Raw genomic sequence first — 26,440 nt, forward strand, 5'->3', positions numbered from 1 at the left:
CCTCACATACACCTATTTGCAGGTACTTTTTATCTAACTTCCCTAGACAAAACAACCAGTGCCATAAAACAATCAACGACATGACAAAATTTTATAATTTTGTCGTTTTATTGCCACACTGTTGGGCACCTTCTCATAGGTCAATAGGCCTCTTCATATGGGGAAGAAAAACAAAAATTTACGAATCTATACAAAAGCTAGCAGAATCATTTATACTAATGCAATTCTTAACTTAACTAACTATACTAATATGAGTCAACCTTATATGCCAGTATGTATGTATGTATATGTTATGGACCAAATGATTAATTCGGGCATTATAAATTATGCCCGAGCATTATGAATAATGTCTAGCTTTATCGGGCCAAGTGATTAATAACTATCTTAACTTCATTATTTATCACATTGCACGGGCATTATTATATTGCTACATGACAGTTGGGCAATTTGATAATAAAGCTATATATTACGCGGTGCGAGGGCGGGGAGGAAAGTATGCATGGCGTGACACGCTTTGACCAATCAGAGACAGCCATTCTTAATTTTATTTTATGTTATATTTTTAATATGACTTTCCTTAACATTAATATGCAAAAAATAGTGGATTTTTAAGGCAGAAGTCCTTATGAGGAGGCGCCCGGGTGTCAACACTGTGCGGACAGCCCCGAGGACACGGTGGACCACACAGTCCAGGAGTACCCTGCGTGGGAAGAGCACCGCCGGGTCCTAGTCGAGGCTTTAGGCGGCGGCGACCTCTCGTGTCCGGCCCTGGTTCAGGCCATGGTCCGGGGCGAGAGGGAATGGGATGCCGTCGCCTCCTTCTGCGAAGCAGTCATCGCTCAGCTCGAGAAGGAGGCGGCGGAACGTCAGAGAGTTCGCACCTCTCATCCCGGCCGCCGCGCTGGACCAGGTAGACCACGGGCGCCGGGTGTCGCGAGATGACTCCCGGCCACCGTAGGCGTGGGTCTGTGGGCGGTGAGTTTGGGTGGCTCGCTCATGTCTATTTTTAGGCAACAGACCCGTGTCGGTGGCGCGCGTTGTTCCACGCGCTCCTCAAAGAGATGTCAGCAACCCCAGCGGGGTCCATCAGGGCCAAGGTCTGCCGGGGCTGAGGGATTGTTCGAAAGACCGCGGCCCTGGTACATAAAAGGCCTACGACAGAACACGACGGTTTTTAGTCAGTAAGAGTCTGACACCCTCACCGCTGCTAACCCACAGCGGGAGGGTGATGAAAAAAGGCAGAAGTCCTTCATAATTAATCCAAATCATGAGGCTGATTATTTAAGTGGTTTAATATTTAGTTTATTTTAAGTCAATAACAATAAAAAAATTGAAATTAAATATGTTTGTATTACTTTGCCCAAAAGGTCACGGGCAATATGTATAGTGCCCGGTCAATTTGGTTATTTGAATAATTATTATCAAATTGCGCTCTCATATTGGGCATTTTTCATAATGACCGGGCATTATGTATACTGCCCAATTTATCACTTGGTCCATAACATATATACAGTATATAAAGAAGTACATTTTGACATGAACTTCCGATTACAAATTATAGCCAATTTGTTTCTAAGCACGAACGTTATTTTCTGAGTTTATAATTTTAATTTTATACCTGGACATAATAATATGGTGTACCTAAATTTTCTTTAGCATTCTTCAACAAAACCTTGAAAAATTCATAGCATATTGATTTTCTTAAGCTTATGTCCGCTAGTTTCTAAAATAAAGACTATTACTACTGAAGAAGTTTTTGTGCTAATTCTGATAGAACACTCTTAATATAACTGTAATCTTCTTTCAAAGGAAAGTCAGATATAGTCAAGTCTACCAAGAAGGCATTCAAACGAACTGGACAATCTAGGTAAATTATATTATTAAGCTGAAGAGTTTTTCTGTTTGCTTAAACGCGATTATCTCAAGAACTATTGGTCCAATTTGAAAAATTGCAAAGAAGTTCCTACAAAAAACGGGGTAGACCACTGACTAGTTTTATATTCTGGCTTGTCAGCAGCAATGCGGAACAAAAAAGGTACCTCGGGAACTGCTATTTAAAAGTGTATAACCCTTCCTAGCTTTTGTGTAAAAATAAAGCTAATTGAGCCTATCCTTCTTCCTAATCACTGGGGAGTTAATTAACCAGAAAAAGTTTTCATTATACTAAATTAATTTAAAATGATGACCTTCCATTGTGGTATTACATAAAGGAGAAAGTTTTTTGATGCAATGATTAAATACTATAGTTACAATTAAGATTATATAAAAAATAAAAAAAGGAATGAAATGCATGCGAAATTCATATCTAGGTATATTTGTGATATTTATATTTATTTGCGTTTAATCCTGATCGCGTAACACATTGGTAGATAACTTACTTTGGCCTTTTCTAAAGCCTTCTTTGAAAGCTGAAATTTGAACATCTTTGGCAGACGATACGGGTAGTCAGAACCCAATAAGTCTGACAACCAGTCTTGCGTTTTAGAGTATTGGGTTGCCAGAGTAACTCGGTTGAGGAGGTTAGATAGACAGTCGCTACTTGTAAAGCACTGGTACTCAGCTGCATCATGCTCTTGCCAACATATTCGGGAAAAGGCTAGACCTTAAATACCAGTATTTTGTGTGCATCTGTCACACAAAAGCTAATCTTTAAATACACAGAAATTTTGACCGTAACAACGTCTAATCTTCCCTTTGGTGTTCAAAATGTAGCTTGGACAGTGGAGCATAATTGGGACATTTTAGCTTATGCAAAAGCTACGTTCAGTGAGAATAATACTGCTGGCATTCGCGTTGCATACTAATGCAGCTATGGACATAGTGTTGAGTAGCTTTTGTCCACAATTTTGGTGGCATCCCGTGGGACCTTCTTTGAGTATCCGAATAAAAGTAGAAGGGACAAAAGTTTTTATTTCAAATAGGCCATTGTAGTAGTGCAATTACTAAGTATGTTGTAAGTAATTTGTTTCTCTTAAAAAATCAGACCCTAGTTGCATTAACTTACAGATAAAAGCCTTCTTCTCGACAAATGGACCATCTATCACTGAAATAATTAGAAATCAAACTAGTAGTTCCTGAGATTATTGCATACAACCTTACGAATAAACTTACTAGCTTGTAGTATAAGGAAAAGACATAGGTATAGTATAGGTACATACCTATGCAGAAGTCAGACAATTTATGAAGGTTGTACATTTTGGCACGGTCAGCTCACTGTCCAAGCAACTTATGATGCTTTTAGCAACAATTTGCAAATTAACTGTTTCGTAATCAAAGGCATTATAAAGTGCGAATCTTGGCTGCATAGTAGGGGAGTTTGTGCCAAGATCTTTGGTGAAAAAAGGGACAATCTTAGTTGCCAGCTTGTTCGACAGTAAGGCATTTGCTGTGCCAAATGTCAGGCCATGCCAATTGTACGAGTAATTGAACTGTAGCCGAAAATTGTACCTATTTATTTAATTGTAAAATAGCAATGCTTTATGTATTTTAGGAGTATTTTATGTTCAACGTATTGAAGCGATTTTGGATATTCCTTTACTCATATAAAGGAAATTAGAACAAAAAGTTTTTTTTTTAATTATTGTTGTCATTCATTTGAAATCCTTTTATTTCTACAAAATTAAAAAGTAGACTTCCCATCAAAATCATCAGTTATTTTTTCTATTAATACTTACGTTCTGATTTTCAGCCCAATTAATTAAATGATTTGAATATTTTTTTACTGCAGTATAATTGTAGTCCATTCGACTTTCAATTTCAAACATCCATTCCTAGAACTGTCCACACATCCAATCAACCGATCCCCTAGCAAAACAGAGCAAATAGCACAGTAGTAGGTAAATACAGTAGCAATTAATCATATTTCCCTTCATATCTCGACGGTATATAATCCGTTTAATCTAGACAATCCTGAGCTCAAAGCTTTCGCTTCATAAACAGTAGTTTATCTTTGCACAGTTAATTATACTGCAATATGTAGTGGGTAATATGGCTAGGTTCAGATAAGAGTTATTTGTAGTTGCTGTTTAACCTGACTTTACTCGCATCTATCAGAAAATCGATATTATCAAATATGCGTCTACACGGTGCATGTAGCTAGAGCAAGTTAACATGCGCAAGTGACAAGTGACAAGAGCACACGAGTGGGTATTTTGCTTTGGTACATGCGCGAGTCGCTTGATCCGCACGTTTTTAAAGTGCATTCAAAAACTTCTAAAAAATCAGATTTTGACGAAACTATAATGGCTACATACGATCCACTTTTTATTCGGGTGTCAGAAGTATTTCTCTAGGCAAAAGCGGGTAAAACAGAGTGGAAAAATTAGCTGTCTATTTGTGTGCCTATAATATTACTACCAAAAGGCGGTTGAATAAATACTGAACATTCCATTGATGATAAAATCGATAAGGTTATTCAAACATAGCACAGACAGAAGACTAATCTATGACCGAAAGAAAAGTGATAAAAACAAAAGACTGCATCAATCACTCGATTAGCCGCAGCCGATGTTTAATTGAGCGAAACGGACTTCGAAATGTGATTTACTGGTAACTTGAATACTGATTTCTTATTTTTGAAATATTTTTCTCAAAACATCCAATAAGTTTTTCTATGATGTCTTTTGACCCTAGATTTTTTGTGTCTTTTCAAGGGTATTTGATAACGATATAAGGACTAACTTTTCCAGTTTTTAAATGCTGTTAAAAAGATAGTTCATAATCCATTTAATTATAATGAATTGTTCGATTTCTCTCGGATCAGCGTTTACTCGGGAAGAGTGTGGTTTTCCAACTGGGAAAGAATTTTTCAAATTGGTGCTCCAAAATATCCACGTGGCTATATTCGAGCGAGAAATAACACACTACCTAAGTAAATGATTATAGTACTGTCTAGTACACCTGGACGATAAAACACTTATAACATGACACATCAAACAATAATATTTATTAAACCAACATTCCCATCAATCAACCTCTTGATACGTCAAACAAACGAACAAACAAACGATCTCACATAATAATTCAATAGGTTCTACTATGAAATAGGTACTAGATCAATATGTCTGTGACGTCACTGATCGATGGTCAGACATATTTTATAGGTAAGTAAGGGCATTACCATGGTGATTAGTCAAAGAGAAATGACTGACAACGGTGTCCAGTCAAAAAAGATGGTAGTAATTATATAATAGCTTATTTGTCAAAAAATATAGTCGAAAGTAAAATAACTTATGGGTGCTTTTAAAACAAACGGGCGAAGCTTGTTCTATCCCCATTAACCTATTAAATATTTTAGAAAGAAAAACAAAATAATGTTCTGCGTCTGTCCACATATAGGACTTGAAAAGGAAATACGCTTAAACGCTTAAAAATAAATTATCATAATCGAGCTAAAGTTCTTTATTCGTTTGGACCAAATGAATTATAATAATTGAAAAATTCCACCAAAAATATTCGCAAACTGAAAATGCATCGTGTCGACGCGAGTCCACTGCTATGCATGGATTTGCACGCAAAAGTTGCCAGTTCGTGGAAATTTTAGGCTCATTATTTTTTTTCAACTCATTTTCGATTATATCGATTCATACCTATGACCAAAACGTCAAAATAAGTTAAATAAGGCCTTGATCCATATTCACTCATTACTGACCTACCATGATAGCCTACATCTACTTATAATTAGAAGTGTGTACGTGCGTAACTCATCAAGTTAGGACAAGGTCGATATACATCCCATGGGTAGAATTGGGTAGTCGCTATCAATTAGTTTACAAGCTTCTCATATGGCCGATAGACATATAACGGTGTTCTACAATTTTAATTACACCTTATGTAAGGGCTAGTTCTGACAGCGGTTTCACTCGCAAAATATTATTGGAAGCGACTGCGTATCTGACCTCCACAACCCCGGGCAACCCGATAGTCCTTGGTAAGACTGGTTGTCAGACTTTCTGGCTTCTGGCTATCGGTAAAGACTGACAAAGATATTCAGTTGACAGCCTAGACCTACAGTTTATCGTGCTTTCCGAAATGAAGCTTACATCCACCATTGTTATCTAAATGAGCAGGTAGGTATAGTTATCGGCACGAATCTTGAGCTCTGACCTTCACCTGCGCAGAAATAATTTATTGGGTCCCTTTTGTGGTATGAAGTTAGGCGCGGGGGCGGGCTAAAGCGGTGATTGGCCCGCAGTGCATCGCGTCATAGTCGTCACTCGGGATTGGTTCTTTGCTAATAAATCACTTCTGTGCAGATGTAGGTCAGAGCTCAAGATTCGTGCCGATAACTATACAGTTATAGTGGGCTTACAATAATGTTGGAAAATGAATGATGTATGAGATATGTATGTGTAGGCAGTGTTATCGCTGTTTTGAATAAATGGTTTTATAATTTATGTACAACATTAATTACAAACTTCAGGGCAAAATAAATCATACGTAATAAATTGTAAGGTTCTGATAATAATATTGAATTCAGTCATGAGTTAATAATTTAAATAGTCGGTCGGAGAATATATTATAAGCCTGTATTTATCAGAATGTTATAAGTATTTTTTATCATTTATTAATATATATTTTTTCTCGTCAGAAAAACTTTTAATTTCTTTACAATATGGTCAACATCTTCAAGCCATAGACCATGTCGACACAATTACAATGTTTTACTTGGAGCCCTAATCTTTCCACATTCAGACTACCCAAAGCTATTCTAATTTCGTTTGTCCACCGCCCGGGGGCATCACATTAGCCTATTCAGGACCTTCGCTCAAAAACTCATTAACCCTTACCTGTGCGTGCCTTTCTATGATGTGTATAGCCTTTAATGCTAGTTATCTAGGTATTGTATAAGTCTTTATGACTATAATCATGACAGTGCCCTAATTAGTGTAAAAAATTTGGATCAACATACTCTTCATTTTGACTCATAAGTACCTAATAAGAATTGCTTCATCAATAATACCCTTACTGGGATAAAATATAGCCTCTGTTACTTGGGAAGAGTCTCGCTTTCCAACAGTGAAAGAATTTTTCATATCGGTCCAGTAGTGTTTGAGTTTATCCATTACAAACGTTTTTTTCCTTTTTATAATATTAGTCTGGATTTGAATTTCTGGCATCTCGTCGTGACACATCCACGTTAAAATTATGACAATGTATTAGAATTTATCATCATCATCATCAGCCTATCGCAGTCCACTGCTGGACATAGGCCTCTCCAAGTGCACGCCACTGAGATCGATTTTCAGCTTCTCGCATCCAGCTCCTGCCAGCCGACTTGCGCAAGTCATCACTCCACCGTGCCTGAGGACGTCCTACACTACGTTTGCCGAGGCGTGGTCTCCACTCTAGAACTCGTTTACCCCAACGGTTATCGGTTCTTCGGCTAATAAGGCCAGCCCACTGCCACTTCAGCTTGCTGATTCGGTGGGCTATGTCGATGACCTTGGTTCTCTGACGGATTACCTCATTTCTGATGCGATCCCTCAGAGAAATGCCGAGCATAGCCCTTTCCATAGCCCGCTGAGCGACTTTAAACTTGTGAACCAGCCGTACCGACAGTGTCCACGTTTCGGCTCCGTAAGTCATGACAGGTAGGACGCACTGATTGAAGACTTTTTTCTTTAGGCACTGTGGGATCGACGATGTTAGGACTCGACGTAGCTTCCCAAATGCAGCCCAACCCAACTGAATTCTCCTATTCACCTCGTCCTCAAAGTTGTTTCTACCTAACTGCAATGTCTGCCCGAGGTATACATATTTCCGAACAACTTCGAGAACGGCGCCGTGTATCGCAATCGGTTCCGGTAGAACATGTTCATTGAACATGACCTTGGTTTCCGGTTAGAATTTATACTTTACCAAAATTACAATACCAAAAGCTTAAAGGACGATGGGCGTTTTGGTACCCTGTCCAACAGTGTTGATTCTAGTACCATTGCGTAGGTCTTGGCAAGGCAAAAAATGTTTACTATGACGACTAGTCCCAAATCCTTGTCCATTTCGCGTGACATCGACTAATAGAATGTGTAATGTTCATAAATCATCAACGTAGATGTAGTTCTTAAATCGAACTGTATTTAATAAAAACTGGTAAAGTAACAAAAACCAGGAATTAGGCCTTCTTAAAATGTTTGCCTACCCACTGCTTTAAAAAAAGACTGTGCAGACCTTTGCAGTTCACGCAGAACTAGGTTATGTATTTGATGAAAGTCTTTCAGTATTTACAATCAATTAAGGTTGAAAAGTTAGGAGACGATGTTAACATAGTACATATTACGACTTAATCTTGCTCCTCAAGAGTTGCTGAGATAATGATGAATTTCTTCTTAAAAAAAGATGAATAGAAATGTTTTGAACTTTTGTCAAATCAGATGACGATTGTGTTTCCGTAGTATGACTCCATAGACTATTACAACCTTTAGATTATAATAGAGTGTATCTCAAACAATGTAAGATGTCTATTAACTGAGTTTAAAATTATAACACTGACGACATAATATGCCTCTTAATGAATTTGCATATATGGATGACATACTTGTTTCTATGTCGATTCAATTTTTATCGTTACTCGGATCGGACAGCTAATTGAGGCAGGCCCCATAGTTTTCATTATTCTTCACGCAAATACCTTTCTAATGATATATCATACGTTACTGTTGGAGCGGGTACCAAATCCCATACAAAGTGCCCATTGTCCTTTAATACCCTTAAATAAAATATTCCTGCAAACAACTGGACGCAAAGCGATAAAGATTAGCGCAGACTCTCGGGAGATCAGAAGCTACAAATAGCGTTACAAACCAATTTGTTCGTTCATGTGTGCTCGAGTTTATTAACTGAGTTAATTGAAGCGCACACGAGCGGAATTGCGTTAAAATAACGCCGGGTTTATTACTTGACTGTATGTTTTGACTTTGTATGTTGTTTATTGGGAACTGAAGATCAAAAATGTCATTAAGTTACGTTGTAGGGGAGATATTTACTTACATAAGAATGTATATTTTTGACTAGGACAAATTTAGTTAGATTAAAATGTCATAACTTTCCCCAAAACAGTATACCTAGTCTTTATTTGAGTTTTTTTGTTCACACTAGTTTTTCTCTCTCCACCCTCGTTCCGTAAAAACTTCGAGTACACCACTTGTAACCTTCTAAGGAACTTCGAGTAGGTACAGGGATAAATAAAATAGAGATATTATGTAAACACAAACAAAACATAAGGCCGCAATGTCTACAACTACGTATCTAATGTTAAGTATTCGTTTTTTTTGTATCAGTAGTGACGTTACGATTCAGAGCATACCAATATAAGTAATAAACTTAGATCAATTAGCCAACCAGAGGCGAGACGAGAATAAATATGAGTGTGGGTCTTAAAAACTGTCTTAAAAACTAGTTTTTAAGAGTTCTGACTTTTAAGAGTTTCTGGGAGTTGGTAATTGATACACCCTTGCATCGAAGAGCATGAAAATATCGGTCCTGCGCCTGATCTTATAGAAAGTACACAACACATGTCTGCGCAAATGCTTGTGGGCTTGTTGCTTATAATATGTCCTGTGCAGCTGGTTGATCTCTTTAAAGATTGATTGGCGAGGCAACGTAATAGATAGTCATACAGTTTTGATCACATTGTTACGCATGCACAGACACAAAATTTACAAAAACAAGCATAAACTTCACGCTTTCATGTATGCGAGAATGACACCGCGGGCACGGTATATCGTCTCCAGTTGATAAAATGGTCTAAGATTATAACAAATCTATAAAATTTGCATTTCAAAAGTTCCGTACAAAAACAGTCACGATACTGAATGTTACAGCTGATAGGTATGTGCTGAACCCAATATTTAAATGGATTCTATTTGAATATTCGATTTTGTATTCGTTGAATAAATATGTATGCAGGTATAAGATTATTGTAGATGTAAACTAGGTAGGTTAACTATAGTTCACGGAAATAATTTAGAATTTCTAATAAAACACAACACCCTTTCATACTTTTCTATAAGCATGGTTATAGCAAAAATAAAATTAGGCACAAACCTCAAACCTAAGACTTAAGCGACTAAACTTTAGCGACACAAAACAATAAATAAAATTAAAATAAATAAAGCAAAGTTTATTCAAATTGTACCTTTCGGTTAATACATGTAGATGATAGATGTAAAAAAAATATTATTTACTTAAACTCTTAATGCAAATAAAAATTGCTTTCACCTTCCTTCCCAACTGGTCACAAAGGTAGTAGTAGGTAAAGGTCTCACACAACCCGACAATCCATTCAAGCGACACAAGCCATAAATCGCATCGTCCAACGGCAGGCAAGCATTCATATCGCGTGACATACAAACACGGATTCCGATCGGTCACCAATGATTGATCACACAGACATAGCAGGGTTGTTTGCATTCTATTGGTAAGACGTGAAAAGGGGATTCTTGACTTGTTAATGATTTAATACTGTGAGTGATAAGGCTTTAAGTGAAGGTTACGCAAGGTAGGATTTTTAGCTTTCTTTCAAACAGCTAGATCAGAGTGTGTTGTAAATCAGAAACCGGTACTAACTCTTTCAGTTATTGCTTGTTACAAACATCTGGTAACCTATTCTGAATTTGCAATAAACTTGTAGATAGGTATATGCTGGCTATTCCCAACTCAATGTGTGCATTTACACTAAAATACATTTTAATGAATTTCCTATACATATTAGCTATACATACCGCATAGGTATTTTAAACCCCCGAATGTTTTTTACCAATTCTAACATCTCGAATGCTGACTCTTAAAATAGTATTCGATGTTCTAAAAAATGTCATTCTTAACTTACAATTCGCTAAATCACTAACATAAAAATCTTCTCACACAAACAAGCCTAAAGTTAGAAGAAAATTTGTCAACTCTTAGAACCAACTGAGCGCGATCGTGATTTTTAAGCAGGTCATTATACTTACAACGTATACTTGTCGTAATTGACGCGAGGGCGTTCTCGGAATTTATCGCTTCACGCTTTCCTATTGAGCGGAAAATCTTGGCGCGTTGTGTTACACTGGTACTTATAAAATGTAGGTCTGTGGTCCGTATAAAATAGGTAGGAGGTGTGTTACAGACTTGATATTTATAATGTAGGTAAGTACCAAAATAGGTGGGTAATATTCTGTATATAGAGAGCTTGTTTCTAAGTAGCCGTACGAGTCGATCGATTATAAGGTTAATCAACGCTTGGTGTGGTCGGTCCCTGGATGGGTAACTGGTGTCACGATGACGAGTTCCTCCGTATTTTGGAAGGTACGCTAAAGTGAGTCTTGGCTGTCATTTGAACATCTGTGGCAGTCGGTACCAGTAGTTGGAATGCAGAAAGTTTGACAAGTCCTACCAAGGGGTATCGGATAGCCCAAGTAATTAGGTTGTTGAGGTCTCATAAAACACTGGTCCTCAGCTGCATCTGACTAGACTGGAAGCCGATCCCAATATTGATGAAAAAATGCTAGACATGTGATAAAATGATTGGTATTGGTACATGAGAACCTTAAGAAACTATATGCAATGTATCTTTGTAAAGACTATCTTTTCCAAACTGCCATTTGAAACAACATTTACGGCGACATAGCAGTAAAAATGCACTTTACATTTCACACTATTAAAGTGGAGCTACATAAAGATTATACTGAACTACTTAGTACTCTAGAAAACTCATAAAACACAAACAAAGTCGCGTTTATAACTGCTGTTCTGAAGAACTATACGACGCACGTAAGTTGGCAGTTTACGAATACTTATATCACATTTATTCACAACTGTTTTCTTTATAAAGAAAACTGGCTCCGCTTGCAGTTTCCATTGCAACTAGTGTACTATTTTCCGTCCTCAGTTAAGAGTATCTTTATATGATGTTCTGATGATTAAGCTATGTTTCTATCAAGTTTCATCGAAGTGTACTCAATCGTCCCTTGAAGAAGTAACGAACATATGTACGCACAATTTAAAATTTTCGAGTTTTATTATGAAGGGTATTAGATATTGATATGGTTCTTTTTATACTTAAAACTAGGTTGGTATGGTACCCCAAGAATACATAAAACTCCATAGTCCTAACCATTGTTTTCACTGTTTTTTTTAAGTCGAGTTCTCCTCTTTCTTCTCTTAGCACTTAGTTAAATACGGGCGTAAGACATCTTGGCTCTTAATATTAACAACGTGGTAACTTGCATCAACGTTTGCTATAAAGCTGCTCTTTCTGCTTAGACTTGCAAATCTGCGTACACTACAACGTGTCTTACTGATGAATATGCTAGATGCTGCACGTTGCTAAGATAGTATTGCATAAACTACGTGTATTTGTAAGAAGAAATACCTCTTATTTTGTTGGTTTCATAACGTTTAATTTGTATTATGCGAAAATAATACAGGACGCAATCTAAGAAAATGAAACTAAAATGGACTAATTAGACAACATAAACATTTGATAAATAAAAGGCAGGTCACTACCAGACAATTCTTTGGTGATTTTATATATTCAATAATTTTAAAAAAACGTGATAATTTAATTCGGTTACCATGTTTTAGTTTATAACAAGAATTTTAACACAGCTATTTATTCTAAAATGTTCTATCTGTTATTTGTTATTCTTTATAACGGATTTTTTATAATAAAAAGTAAATAATAAATAGTTATAATAAATAGTGACTTTTCAAGTTGCAAATCGGATGCGTCAACCGTCTATCTCGTTTTCAATCGAAATGCTTTTAAGTAGCAAACCGTCAGAGTGGCGATATGATTCATCTCAGTGCACACAGAATCCGGTGGAGACGTCGAGCTATCTTACAACTGTACCTATAATATTCTGAATCAGATTCAAAATGTGTGGAAATGTTACAAATATTTAAGTGGTATATAATGAGATACAATATATTTTTTGTATGGTAAATTCGGCGACTTTCGAAGGGTTAACTTATTTAGCGCTTTTCAGAAAAAAAAAGCACTGGGAATGTTCCTTACGATAATAATTGATGTCATTGTTGAAATAGAAAACTTGTTGTTTGCAAAGAATGTATGTCTATAAAAAAGAATCGTCACAGAAGTGGTTGTTTTATATTATATAGCCGTTTTCCCGCGGTTTCACCCGCGTCCCGTGGGAGCTACTGCCCGCACCGGGATAAAATATAGCCTATGTTACTCGCAGATAATATAATAGCTTTCTAATGGTGAAAGAATATTTGAAATCGGTCCAGTAGTTTTTGAGTTTATCCATTACAACCAAACAAACAAACAAACAAAGTTTTCCTCTTTATAATATTAGTATAGACTAGATTTCGCTCGCGGCTTCGCCCGCGTGGTGTGTTGATAAAAAGTAGTCTATGCGTTATCTACTTACCAAATTTCAACCAAATCGGTCCTACCATTTTTGCGTGAAAGAATAACAAACACACATTCTCACAAACTTTCACATTTAAATATTATTACTAGGACTAGGACTAGGATTAGTAGGATATTAGTAGGATAGTAGGATTGCTGACCATTACATCCATAACATGATTTATTGAAGTAAAAAATATAAACTTACCTAGCTACAGACATACACAAGAATGATCCTAATCCCAAAATTCCTAACCAAAAAATACACAAAAAAACGCAACATAAGCATCCCAGTTTTTCCCGTCAAAATACTTTGACGTTCAGGAATTTTTAATATGGCAACATTGTACTTACCGATCTGTCTTCTGGCTCTAATTTTATGAGGACCATGTCGACCTCTCTTTGCTCGTAATGCCTCTTTTCTTTTCAACCAATGGCCCCCGGCAGCTGGGAACAAAATTAAAAAATATATATATATATACATGTTACTACAAATCGACACTATAATAGGTATAAGGTATACATAGGAACACAGTTGTTTGTGGACGTTGCGATCGGCGCTGTCGCTCCCACATAGGCCTTGTTAGTAATCAGCGCAAGTGCCAAAACCAAGCAACTTGACACGGATGCAGCTTAAATCATCTTTCATAGATGTAAAAGGCCACTGATGATAGATAATAAAGAAGATTTTTTAATTTGTGTTTGAAGATTCTGAAACTACAAAACTGATTTGAAATCTTTCACTGTTGGAAATCTTACTCTTCCCGAGTAACATAGGCTATATTTTATCCCGGTACGGGCAGCAGTTCTCACGGAACGCGGGTGAAACTGCGGGAAAGAGGCTAGTAAAAAATAAAAACATCCAATTAGGCAAAAATCTTTAGAAACGTTTTTGTGCTAATAAATTCGTGAAGAATTATAATTATAATTCTATTGGCATTTATCAAAATACCTTTAGAATTTTTCGTACGCAGTGAAAAAGTAGCCTTTATAACGAAGAGGACTAAAATGTCTTCAAAGATAACTTTGAATAGAGTACTGATTTATCCCTTTTATACCTTTCATATTTTTTTAATTTCTTAGATTTAAGATCTTAGAAAGATGGGAAAGTTTACTAACTGGAGAAGAACAGCCAAGCTTCGTGATAACTGGAGGATGATTGTAGAGGAGGCCAAGACCCACAAAGGGTTGTAGAGCCAACGGAAGTGAAGTGAAGTATTTTTTTTTAATTTTCAATATTTTTTACAGATGTTATTAAATTTTCCCTTATTCTTTTAATAATTTTCAGAGGGGTGAGAATTTGTTAGTCAGATTTTTGAACCCAAACGGAAAGTACAATATGTTCAATAGTACACATCTATACGTACATATATTTTAAGGCTGAGGAGTTGGTTTACTTGCTTGAATGTGTCAATCTCTGGAACTACTGCTCCGATTTAGAAGTGATAGATTCCAGAGAGGAAGGAATTAGGCTACTGTTTATCCTAGTGCATGGAATAATTCCCACGGTATGTACGTCAAACCACTGTCAGAACTTTGTTATTAATTTTGTTACAGACTTTTTAAACTACCTCACTTACTGGTAAACTTAACTTGCAAGTAGAATAAACTTGTGTAGAATTGCTAATATAACCTTAGTTACCTAGGAATGTTCTAAACCGCAGTCAGGCTAAGTAAAGTACTAAGAACATCTTGCTCTGCGTTAGTTGAAAACTTAGGACTTTAGAACAACGGTAACTTGAAGTTTTTAGCTTAAACTTTGCATCTGATTTGCGTACTCATTGCGCATAATAAAACTGTTTGTGCAGTTGTCGTTTTGTAATTCATTGTTGCATTTGTAGGTTGTTGTCTTGTAACTGTCTTTTGTATAGTTATCGGCACGGATATTGAGCCCTGACCTTCACCTGCGCAGAAGCGATTTATTGGTTTATTGCCTTATGTGTACAGTGCGCAAAGCGATCCCCACTCTTCCGCCGAGAGCTCAATATCCGTGCCGATAACTATACACAATAATTGTGAGCTATTGGGTCTGCGCATACCTACTTTTGGTAGTATAGGAAAGTTAAATAGTTATGTTTTATCTGTCTTTCTGTGTACTAGTCTAAATATATTACGCACTCAAAAACCCACTCGTACCTGTTATATAATATTTTCATTTATTTTGTTTTAATTTTTACCACTAAAATTCCTCTGTATTTTTGACCACAAACTGCGCTATCACACAACAATTCATTACCACCACAGCTCTCTGAAAAACAACAAAAGCCGAGCTGCCAACGTCTAAAAAATGCAGCGTTACAAAAACCTACGTGGCTACAAAACCGCTGGCTTAGATCATCTAACCAACCGGACCCGACAAGAGCACAAACCTCTATATGAACGCACACGTCCACCAGTACTCTACTTATGGGACTTTTTAGACAAATACATAGGTACTGAACACGGAAACAATTCCTAATAATAATATTTCAATTGAATAAGAATTGTTATTTACTGTATTCACATTATATTTAAAACTGAGATTTTGATTAAAAAGTTATGCCAAGATGACGTCTTTAGTTAAGTACTTATTTGAATGGAGTATAGATGCGAATATGACCGCTGGTCTTGTATCTTTGAAAAAAAATAAAATAAAGATAGGAAATGGTGAAGGTTGGGCGTTTTGGGGCTGTCTTTTGTAAATTTTGATGTTCAAAAGTTTGAATAAAAGATTTTGATTTGGAAAAAAGGCAAGGCACAGCATTGACGTATCCAGTAAGTTAAATGATCTAAAATCGCTAGTTATCCGCAACATATCACAAGCGCAGTGAAACCAAAGCACAATACCACAATACCACGTTGGTTTTCAATGCGTAGTTCTGAAGATAAATTGGCTGTTAGCGTTTCATATTTATTTTTTTTAACTAGGCTTTGTTTGTGACTTTTGTAGGAAAGGAAGAAAACCACATTTTATCTTGATATAATAAACAGAAAGAAGAATAAAAAGCTAGATTTCATTCATTTCCATACATTATTCGATTTTTCAGTCCCACTTCAGGCATCATCTTAATGGGAAGTACTCAAAGAAATATTGAACATTAAATACCACGCTCGCTCAAGGTGGATTGGCGATTTCAGGCGGTAAAGTCTAGGTTTCCTCAAAATTTATTCTTCACCTCTATTCAAAGTAAATGTTAAAATTAGCGTAGGTAACTAGCAATATATATTATTTGCTGCTATTGACATTAAACTTAACTAATCATAATGATGCCTTAAAACAAACATTGCCTAATCATGTAATTCAAACTACCTACTCTCTTAACAACACACACATACAAACCAATGGTCATACACTCGTACATAACTCAATAATAATACCAGCTGTCTGGTCATAAACCTTAGAGTACAGTAAGCCATCTCCAAATCATCATTAGTGTGGCTTCTGATAGCATCATGTGTGCTAGTCACGAAACTATTGATAGTAATAACTAGATATGTGATGTGCCTATGTTTCGTTGTATGGGAACATACCCTGTTTTTGGTATTTTTTAGGAAGTAGGATGGGTTTTCGCGGGAGAAACCCACGTCCCAGAAGGCCTTATCAGCCTTTTAATAGGTGTGCTTTATAAATGTTGCTAATATTAACAAAGTATTTTAAAACTTTATACTTAGGGGGAAAAATCCGTCTAGTCTTGTGTTTTAATTTAATCGGTACTTATCTTTCTTCTTTAAAATAATAGTGTTGAAATGTAGATATCTGTTCCATGGTTCCTCCGCGCCAGTCTTTAAAGATTTATATTTCTGAATTAATAAAATCCTATGTCCATTTCAATGTTATCAATTTCTCGGGGTAGATAGAGATAAGATAAAGATATCTATTAATAATAGAAAACTGTTTAAAACAAAAAATATCGAAGAATTAAATTCTTTTGTCTTCACACACAGAAATTATCGCACTTTTCATTTTTCAGTCCATCAAAATCAGAACACCTGGTGACACTAACCATCCTACGTATATTATAAATGTGAAAGTTTGTGAGAATGTATGGATGTATGTTTGTTATTCAATCACGCAAAAACGGCTGGACCGATTTGATTGAAATTTGATACGTAGATAGGTGATACCCTGGATTAACATATAGGCTACTTTTTATCAAAACACCACGCGGGCGAAGCCGCTGGCAGAAGCTAGTTAACAATAAAAGTCAGCAATCGTCCAAAACATTATTGGAATCGAACCTGCCATCATCTAAGTAATGAATACAGACCGATCGAAAATCTACTCACAACTACTCCTTCATTAAATCTCAACCTTATTTCTGAAGCAATTAAGTTGAAGTTCGCATGACCAAATGTTCAGAACAACTTTTCATAGGTTTGCGTGAAGTACCATAATAAAGTTTATGGCTACTTAAAAATATACTTGACCTATTTATGATTGATCACAGTAATAAAGATGTTGTTATGCTGTGGGAAGTTTTATAATGATTTGCAAAAGTTCAAAAAATATCTTTGAGCGTTCCACATGTGATGGCAGAATAATTGACAGAGTCTGTTAACGTCAAAGTATATATTTTTTAATTTCATATAGATTTATGAAAGTTGTTTCGAAACATCAAACTAGTTGCACGGTTCCAAAGAGTTGGTGTTATAGAGAAGAACTGGCAAGAAAGTCCATAGACACTCTTTCAAAGAAAAAAAAGAATACAATTATTTACAATCCAGTGCCTACCGGGGCTGCGGGATTGTTCGAAAGAGTTACCACGACCCAGGTACACAAAGGACACCAGAAGAAACATAGGTGGATTTATATCCTAAACTTTCTGACACTCTTACCCGCTACGGTCACAGAGAAAAAATAAAAATTATTCGATATTAAATAAGTTCGGTAATAAAATTCCCGGTAAGAAAGAAGTTTTATTAAAATCTAAGACAGAAGTTATTTTTATACTGGCAAAAGTTTTTAATGTTTTTTTACCAATAGCTAAAGATATTTAGAATCCAGGCTAATAGTTAGGAGCAGAAGCCAATACTATTAAGTAATTTTGTACTAGAGCTAGAATATAGCGTAGACTATAGAAATTAGCTTTAATAACAGAGGTTATAACTTAGTTAGCATGTGCTAGATATGGTCTATACTCTATAGTTTGTGGTAGTTTGTAATTACTGTAACTAATCGCTTCTGTAACGCTATGCATAGGTATTAGACACGATATTGTAACTGCAATCCGGAGGCAGCCTATTTTAATATCACATTTTTAATGTTTATAGGTATACAGATTAAATAAAACATAAAAACACTCATTTTCATATTAACATAGAAGCAAAGAACATACAAGTAGTAGGAGACCCATAAAATTAAAAAAATATATTGCCTTCCTTACCTATTTGTTTTTTTTTTTATCGAGATCTTCAATCGGTTTTAAACCGGCTAATTTATACTTAATTTTTGTAATGTGGGTATCTACTAGCATTCATCTTCATGCTGATTTATGAGCCCAAACAAACTATCGGCCGACTAAAAGATTGTAGTGTGCAAGTACGCTAATTGTTCACCATGAATCGATTAAACCAATATGAATTGATCAAACAAATGCAAGGGGAATCGAGCTGACTCGATATGATCTCATTCGAATAATGGATGCCTCTCGATGCAATCGAATGATTGAATTGCAAATACGCGAGTACATCGATTAGGTTCAAGAGCTTTTTAATAAGTTTTGCAGAAGTAAGCCTTTGCTAAAAAGTTTTTAGAGACAAACTGTTTTTACGGGAATGGACTTTAAATAATAGTAGATTATTTTTAGTCAATGATCTTACCATAAAAAGGCGCGGGCCCACCGCGGTGCACGGAGAGGCTACGCACGTGTATTAAGCTTCGCTTTGTAAGAAAATGTATGTGGTTGTGTCCACTGCAACCCACGTCGTGGGTTATATTCGTGTACTTCAGTGGAAACGTAGACCTACGTTGTCAAACAAATGAATACACGCAGCTAAAATGCGCCGCGTGTCCGTGCACAGCGTGCACTGCGGTGGAGCCGCGCCTTTAGTTTATTACAACTATATTGTCCTAACTATGTAACTCCATTATGCAGATTATTTTTGTGACCCTTTTTTTAGAATAGTTTTCATTTTGAATTTAGATAGATTCTGAATTGAAATTAAATTACATTGATGCTCAATTTAACCAAATTTAAAAATAGAGCTCATTTTTTGTGTCACAACTTTCTATTTTTAAAACACGCAAACTAAAAGATTTAAATAAGAATTGAAACCGAATGAACAATAATTTAAATCTGTTAGTATTTATTCAAATTAAGACCAATTTAAATAAAACAAAATCAGTACAAAAAGTTGCAGCTTTATTTATTTTAATTCAATAAATATACGAGCTAGAAAATTAAGTCTGAATAATATATATTCGCAGAAAGAACAATTCTTTTATTTATAAAATAAAGAAAAACTTTATTCTACGTATTGTTTTCTAGAGCAAGTTTTTCTAGAAAATTCATTCTGCATTTTATTCGATTCAAGCAATCAAATGCACTATCTATGCTCAAGCTAGGATGATGCAAACTATATTTTTGTATACCTAAAGTAAATCTATGTTTTATTCATCAGTAATTTTAATCAGTCTTCGTAAATCTGAATTTGTGTCCGACCTGATAAACAATTGATAGGTAATTTATTGAAATTCACAACAATTCTACGTCCACAGCCTTGTTATTTAAGGAATAAATGCAAAGCACAACATTGAAACGTGACATTCCGTGGGCATAGTTTTCATTAATTCAACGCAAAATGCAATTAATCTTCAAATGACGATAGAGCGTGGTCAACATGCACTCTCTTGAATAGACCTTGACAGTTTCAGACCCATAAGACCAAAAAAAGAAAGCTAACAAAGAAAAGTTAAACCACTTTCAGACGACACAAACGTAAAGCGAGTCTAATAATGAGCCTAATCTATTCTTCTAAGTGGTCCCCCGTATATTTGGTGTACCGTCATATATCCACATTTGGGACCAAAAGGCCTACTGGTATGTACTAATGAAAGGAGATGGCCAAATTTTCATAGAAAAAAAACCCAGAATCGACAGCAATGAAATGGTTACCAATAGGTTCTTTATGATAGACCTTTGATGGTGCCAAAAAATCCAGACTGAAATCCATGGGGTATAGGAGCTATTTCATATTATCGCAAAAATAGGTTATGTTGAATATATGTTGATTTTAAAGATTTATTAACATCAAGGGACATAAAAAAGCAAAGTAAACTAACATTATACAAGCCACTAGTAACAACCCCATAGTTTCAGAGTTGGCCTGGTGATTAAAAGGTCTTGTATTTAACCACTCCAGATACGATTAAGCACCGACCTTACCTACTTGGAGAGGTTTCGCAGTTACATGCAACCTTCACAACTGGCTATGAAATGTTTTTGGAGAAATTGTCTTTGAAAATCGCGCCATGTGACATTGTCAAATATAACAAATGACTTAGCAATGTAAAACGGTCCAATCACGAGTCTGCATTCAACTTCTAACGAACATCAAACAGTAAAAGTAAACTTTTTTGTGAACTAAAATCTTGATCGAAAAAACGTTATAAAAAGAGAACCCCATGGTTTTTAGATGTTTTGAAATACTTTTTAAAATCCACAAATTATACTGAATCCAATCATACATATGAAGTTCCTGTCGACTCTGGGTTTTTTTTTGGCCATCTCCTTTGCTAGACCAACCCCTGTTGGGGACCAAAAAGAATGTGTCTAATTTTGGGACCATACATTTTTGTGGGTTCGGACGGCTATTTTGTCTACATAGAATACGAGTAGTCCACGAAAGTGGAGGTATTCAATACCTAATTATTATCTAAAACAAAAACTATCCTTCAAATGTTACTGTCTCCAAATCATCAAATTACCTACTTACGAAAAGGAAACATTTGATTTTGATTGCTGTACCTACTCTTAATTTAGTACTGATGAATAATCATGTTGCTTGGTTCAAAGTTACATAAATATAAATATCAAAACATGTGTGTTTAAAAATACAATATGCAAAGTACAACAAACACGAAATAATACAATTTAGGTGATAATTTAATTGCAAATTGGCCGTTCTTAAGCGCACCGCATTACCGGCAGGGCAGGTCCAAAGTCCATAGCCCAGCTTAGCGAACAACCAAAATGGCGGCTATTTCGAATGCATTTAGACAAACACACTGCAAACTAAACAGTCGCCCAACAGTTGACCCGATGTGGACCAAAAATTATTGTTACAGTAAATCTTAATCCAGTCACAATTTTCGGTCGATCTGATACTGGCTATTCTTGTCCATCTCCCGAGCCTTTTAAAAGCTATGTTGGGGTCGGCTTCCAGTCTAACCCGATTCAGCTGAGTACCAGTGCTTTACGAGAAGCAACTGCCTATCTGACCTCCTCAACCCAGTTACCCGGGCAACCCGATACAACTTGATAAGACTGGTTATCACACTTACTGGCTTCTGATTACCCGTACCGACTGCCAAGGAATGACAGCCGGCTATTCATGTTCATACTGATTTATGAGCCCGGGTTGAGGGGGTCATAAAGGCAGCGCTTCTTGTAAAGCACTGGTACTCAGCTGAATCCGGTTACGGCCGGTTCACACATGTTTTACTATCGTTTCTATCGTTTTACTATTCCGTTTTATCGTGTACGTTTTTTTTTCGTCGATGGCGTATGTAGTTGTATGAGTGACTTCACACATGGCACAGTATTCTGTATACAACTACATACGCCATCGACGAAAAAAAAACGTACACGATAAAACGGGACAGTAAAACGGAGACATGTGTGAACCGGCCGTTAGACTGAAAGCCGACCCCAACATAGTTGGGAAAAGGCTCGGGAGATGATGACTGATTTATAAGCCCAACCAAACTATCGGCCGACTAAAAGTTTGCAGTGTGCTGAGCTCTTAATGCTCCATTTGTTCGTGAGCCTAATTGTAGTGCACGTGTGTGTTGCAACCAATTATCTGCTTTTAGAATACAAATTGTTGAAATTGGACAAGAGAGGCTTGGTATTGGGTTTTGGCATAGAATCTTTTATGAAGTAACAATGTTGGGAGGTGGGTGAATCTTGTTTGTGTAATTGTGAAGCTGGTTAAGGCTGGTTTTGAGGTAATCAGGCCGTTGTTTTGAGTTCTGAGGAAACTAACAATAAGAATATTCAGCCATAAGTGGGCTATCTTACACAGAAATATTTTTTCAATTCAGACTAGCAGATCCACAGATTAGCGCGCTCAAGCAAAAGAAGAAACAAACACTTCAGCTTAACAATATTTACCATAGAATGATACTCACTTTTCTAATGAGCCATCCCTTACACCAATTTCTAAAAGCTTTTATCTTGACAAAATCCAGGACTTAATGTATCAATAACAAATGAAGGCTTAATTATTAAGTGCTTCTTTGCTGCCCTAATTTCGGACACGCACCGTATACGGACACAAAATTGTCCATTCAATGATGAAATTGGATTAATTGAATTGATTCACTGGAACCTTGAAACCCATTACATTGATACACAGTTATCGAAACAATGCAATGCATTAGTCTCTCACTATTATTGGTAGATCCGATAATATCCAAATGTCCACGGAGTAAGAAAGGAAAGTGGAGATACCATAAGAAGGGTAGGTCAGGCAACTTCTTCTAGGTCAAATACATACAGTGTGCTTGAGCTAAATGATTATTTATGAGTAATATAACAATGCGTTCGGGTACTTTGAGACATCTGTCAACGATTTATGGTATTATGGAAAATGGTCGCCCCAAAGAAGGCGTAAAAGGGCGAAAATTGTAACATTCCTTAGAAGATTTTGCGTTATGATATCTCCGCTAGTCAGTTTGTTCTCCATGCAAATATAGTTCCCGGCCAATATGCGATGATAAGCATTTAATTAGTACAAACTCCACTGCTTCTAATTCCATTATTGTATGATCAAGTATGCGCTAATTAGATGCCTGAACAAACTATGGGTTGATTAAATACCTAGCTTATGTATAAGCACATTCTCTCATATGTGTAATGTTTGGTCTAAATTGTGACCGTTGTTTACTTTCTTTTTTCTGTGGTGTTCCTTTATGTTCCCTAATTAAGGTTTGAATTTTTTGTAGTTTTTTTCGGGTATTGAAAGTACTCTGAAACAAGCTTAGTAGTTACCCATTTTAGAAATCGAATATTGCTACATATTATATTAAGATACATATGCATAGTATGTATTTCTATTATAACTGCCTCGTTGGTCTAGCTGTCGCAAGTGTGGCTGCTGAGCACGAGGTCTCGGGTTCGATTCCCGAGTCGGGCCGAAATCGCTTTGTGGGTTTTAGAAGACTTTCACAAAGCAGCCCGGAGCCTGGAAGCTGGTGATTGATACACCCGTGCATCGGAGAGCACGTAAATGTCGGTCCTGCGCCTGATCTCTCGGTCTTCGGTCGTGTCGGATTGCCGTCCCATCGGGCTATGAGAGTTAAGGAATAGTGAGTGCACCTGTGTCTGCGCAAATGCTCGTGCACTATAATATGTCCTGCGTAGTTGGCTAATCTCCTTACATGAGAACAGCCGCCGTAGCCGATAATCAGCTAGGAGGACATCATCATCATCATCATGTATTTATCCTCTAGTTAAACGTAGTAAATCCAGTGTTGTTCCAGAAAATTTGCGTCTTTTACACTTACGAGATTTTCTAAGGCGTCGTAATGTGCTTGTAGAAAAATAAAAGGGATTACGACTAGATTGATTTCTTCCTCCTTCAGTTTCGTTAAATCGTCGCAAATCCAGATAAATCGCAATGTTGGAATCGGACATTTTGAATGATTGCTCCCTAATCCAGTTTTAAGTAGATGCTGATGAGGTAATTTGAATTTATAATACTGAATATGTGCGAGCTTAGTTGCAGCTTTGCAGTTGCAGTTATTTGATTGAATATTCAGTTATATATCAATAACTTAATTAGCTTCTGTATACGGTTTTACCCGCGTCTCGCGGGAACTACTTCACAGACCCGAATTAAGTAGCTTTTGTTGTAAAGTCTAGTCTAAAAATATACATCCAGTTTTTAGTGAAAGAGTAACAAGCATCCAAACATCACATATGGAGACTTTCTAATATAACACTTTTGCGTGATAACTGTGACAATCTTTTCGATACTTCAAACTAAACCGATGGTTGAAAGTAGTGGAAATCTAAATTAAAGTTTATTCAGACATCTAGACTGTGTATAATTTAGTCCAATCCTCAGAGATTTTCCCTACGACCGAACAACACCCTTAGGGTGGGTTAGTGGAAAATTCTCGTCCTTACACTACGACGCAAAAGACTGGACCTACTGGATATTTTCTTGTTTACACATTACAGACCATAGCCGCAGCCGAGATTTCGCTCATACCTCTTGAGAACTACTCCGGACACCCATATAGATAATATGAAGAATATTCGATAAATTAGCGTTTTTAACATTGAAATAATTATCCGAACCGGCCTTGTAGATTCTGAGATTCTTCCCGCACATGGATCAAAACTTGCCTATACATTATTCTAACATAAAAGCTAAAATAGCTGTTGCCCGCAGTTCCATCTGCGTCCCGAGGAACTCCATCCCACAATTACGCACTAACTACGTACTACGCAATAAAAACAAAGCTTATAACACCAGCTACATATAAATACTTTGTAAACAAACCTCTCACAGCTATATCTATATAACTTTTGAGGCGAGATACGAAATTTTCCGCCAACCCTTCACGGTTCGTCGCGTATCACGGCCCGTCCACAAACGTGTATAAAAAGCCTTAGGGATTAAACCACGAAGAACAAAATGACTAGCGGAGTTGCCATGACGGAAAATTGCCTAAGAGGACAGGGGCCCGATTCTCCTAAGTTAATAATGTCAAAATCGAATAGAAATTGAATCGCAATTATGATCGCAATAGCAATTTTAACCATATCGGGCATTCTGCTACTAATATAAGACCAATCGTATTCCAACAACATTCGATTGGTTTGCGATTGGTCTGCTATTTTGGTGATTTTGGTCTACACGGTAGTTTGCTCTACAATCATATTGCAATCGTAAATCAGTTGCAGACAAAATGATTCATTATTGAATGACAGAAAAAGATAGAAACGTTTATTTCAAAGAAAAAATAGCGGAATGCCACATACGCTTCAATCGTAATTGAGTCGAGGATTGGATCTCAGTCGAATGTGAATCGTATGTCGCTTAAGTAAAATTAAGAGAATCGGGCCCCAGCGCGCCAAAATGCGGGTGAGCGGGGGACGAGGAACGTTACTGCTTTCGCCCTTATTCTTTGGGCCCGCCCATTTTTCATAATACCAAACATAGTTGAGAGATGTCTCAAAGAACACGAACGCCTCGTTATTTCACTCCCGATCGTTTTAGTCATGATCACCGTGTGAATTTGGCTTAGAAGAAGGCGCCTGAACTACATGCATTATGGCATATCCACTCATCTTTCCTTACTCCGTGCGAGTGGCTGTGAGCTCGAATTCCGTGTTAATCTCAATTAGAATTTAAAACGTATGTTTGATTTAAAAGGTCTTTGTTACATGTTACGTGATTTGTTATACACAAGTTGTTGATTTGCATTTGTGTCATAGTTCATGAGGAGGACATACAATACGTAAATAATCGATTGGAATTACAGTAGATGGGAAATAACTAATATGCACTGCTTTTTTTGTCATTGTAATGTCGATGTATTTCCGAAGTAATCCAATTTTATGAATGAAATTTATGAGTGATCGTTGCGTATGCTTTGTGTTTGCGTTTGTGTGAGGGTGCAGCACGGTTTTAACGCCAGTAACATACGCCCCAAGTTTAAATAAGACTAGATGACATTTAAGGAATTCCAAAAAAAAATTAAAGAAAAAAAATTACGTACCAATTTTTTTATTGATTTGGGTCGAGAATCATTTGCATAATTACCTCCTTGAATATGGCACGGATGCAAATCAACAGCTTGTATATATATATATATATATATTATGCCTTTGAATAGTACGGTTGACAATTCGTGTTCGTGTGTAAGGTAGA

The 26,440-nt window shown here is 36.5% G+C and overlaps 1 protein-coding gene across 1 annotated transcript in view; it reads right to left on the reverse strand.

The window, feature by feature from the left end:
* LOC124637860 overlaps nucleotides 1-26,440 on the reverse strand; it is a 51,495-nt gene that overhangs the window by 16,076 nt on the left and 8,979 nt on the right. Inside the window, exon 2 of the mRNA XM_047174577.1 lies at nucleotides 13,709-13,801. Within this exon, the coding sequence (XP_047030533.1) occupies nucleotides 13,709-13,801 (93 nt within the window). The remainder of the gene's footprint in view (nucleotides 1-13,708; nucleotides 13,802-26,440) is intronic.

This window comes from Helicoverpa zea, chromosome 16, assembly GCF_022581195.2.
Source record: "Helicoverpa zea isolate HzStark_Cry1AcR chromosome 16, ilHelZeax1.1, whole genome shotgun sequence".
In the NCBI taxonomy this organism is placed as follows: domain Eukaryota; kingdom Metazoa; phylum Arthropoda; class Insecta; order Lepidoptera; family Noctuidae; genus Helicoverpa; species Helicoverpa zea.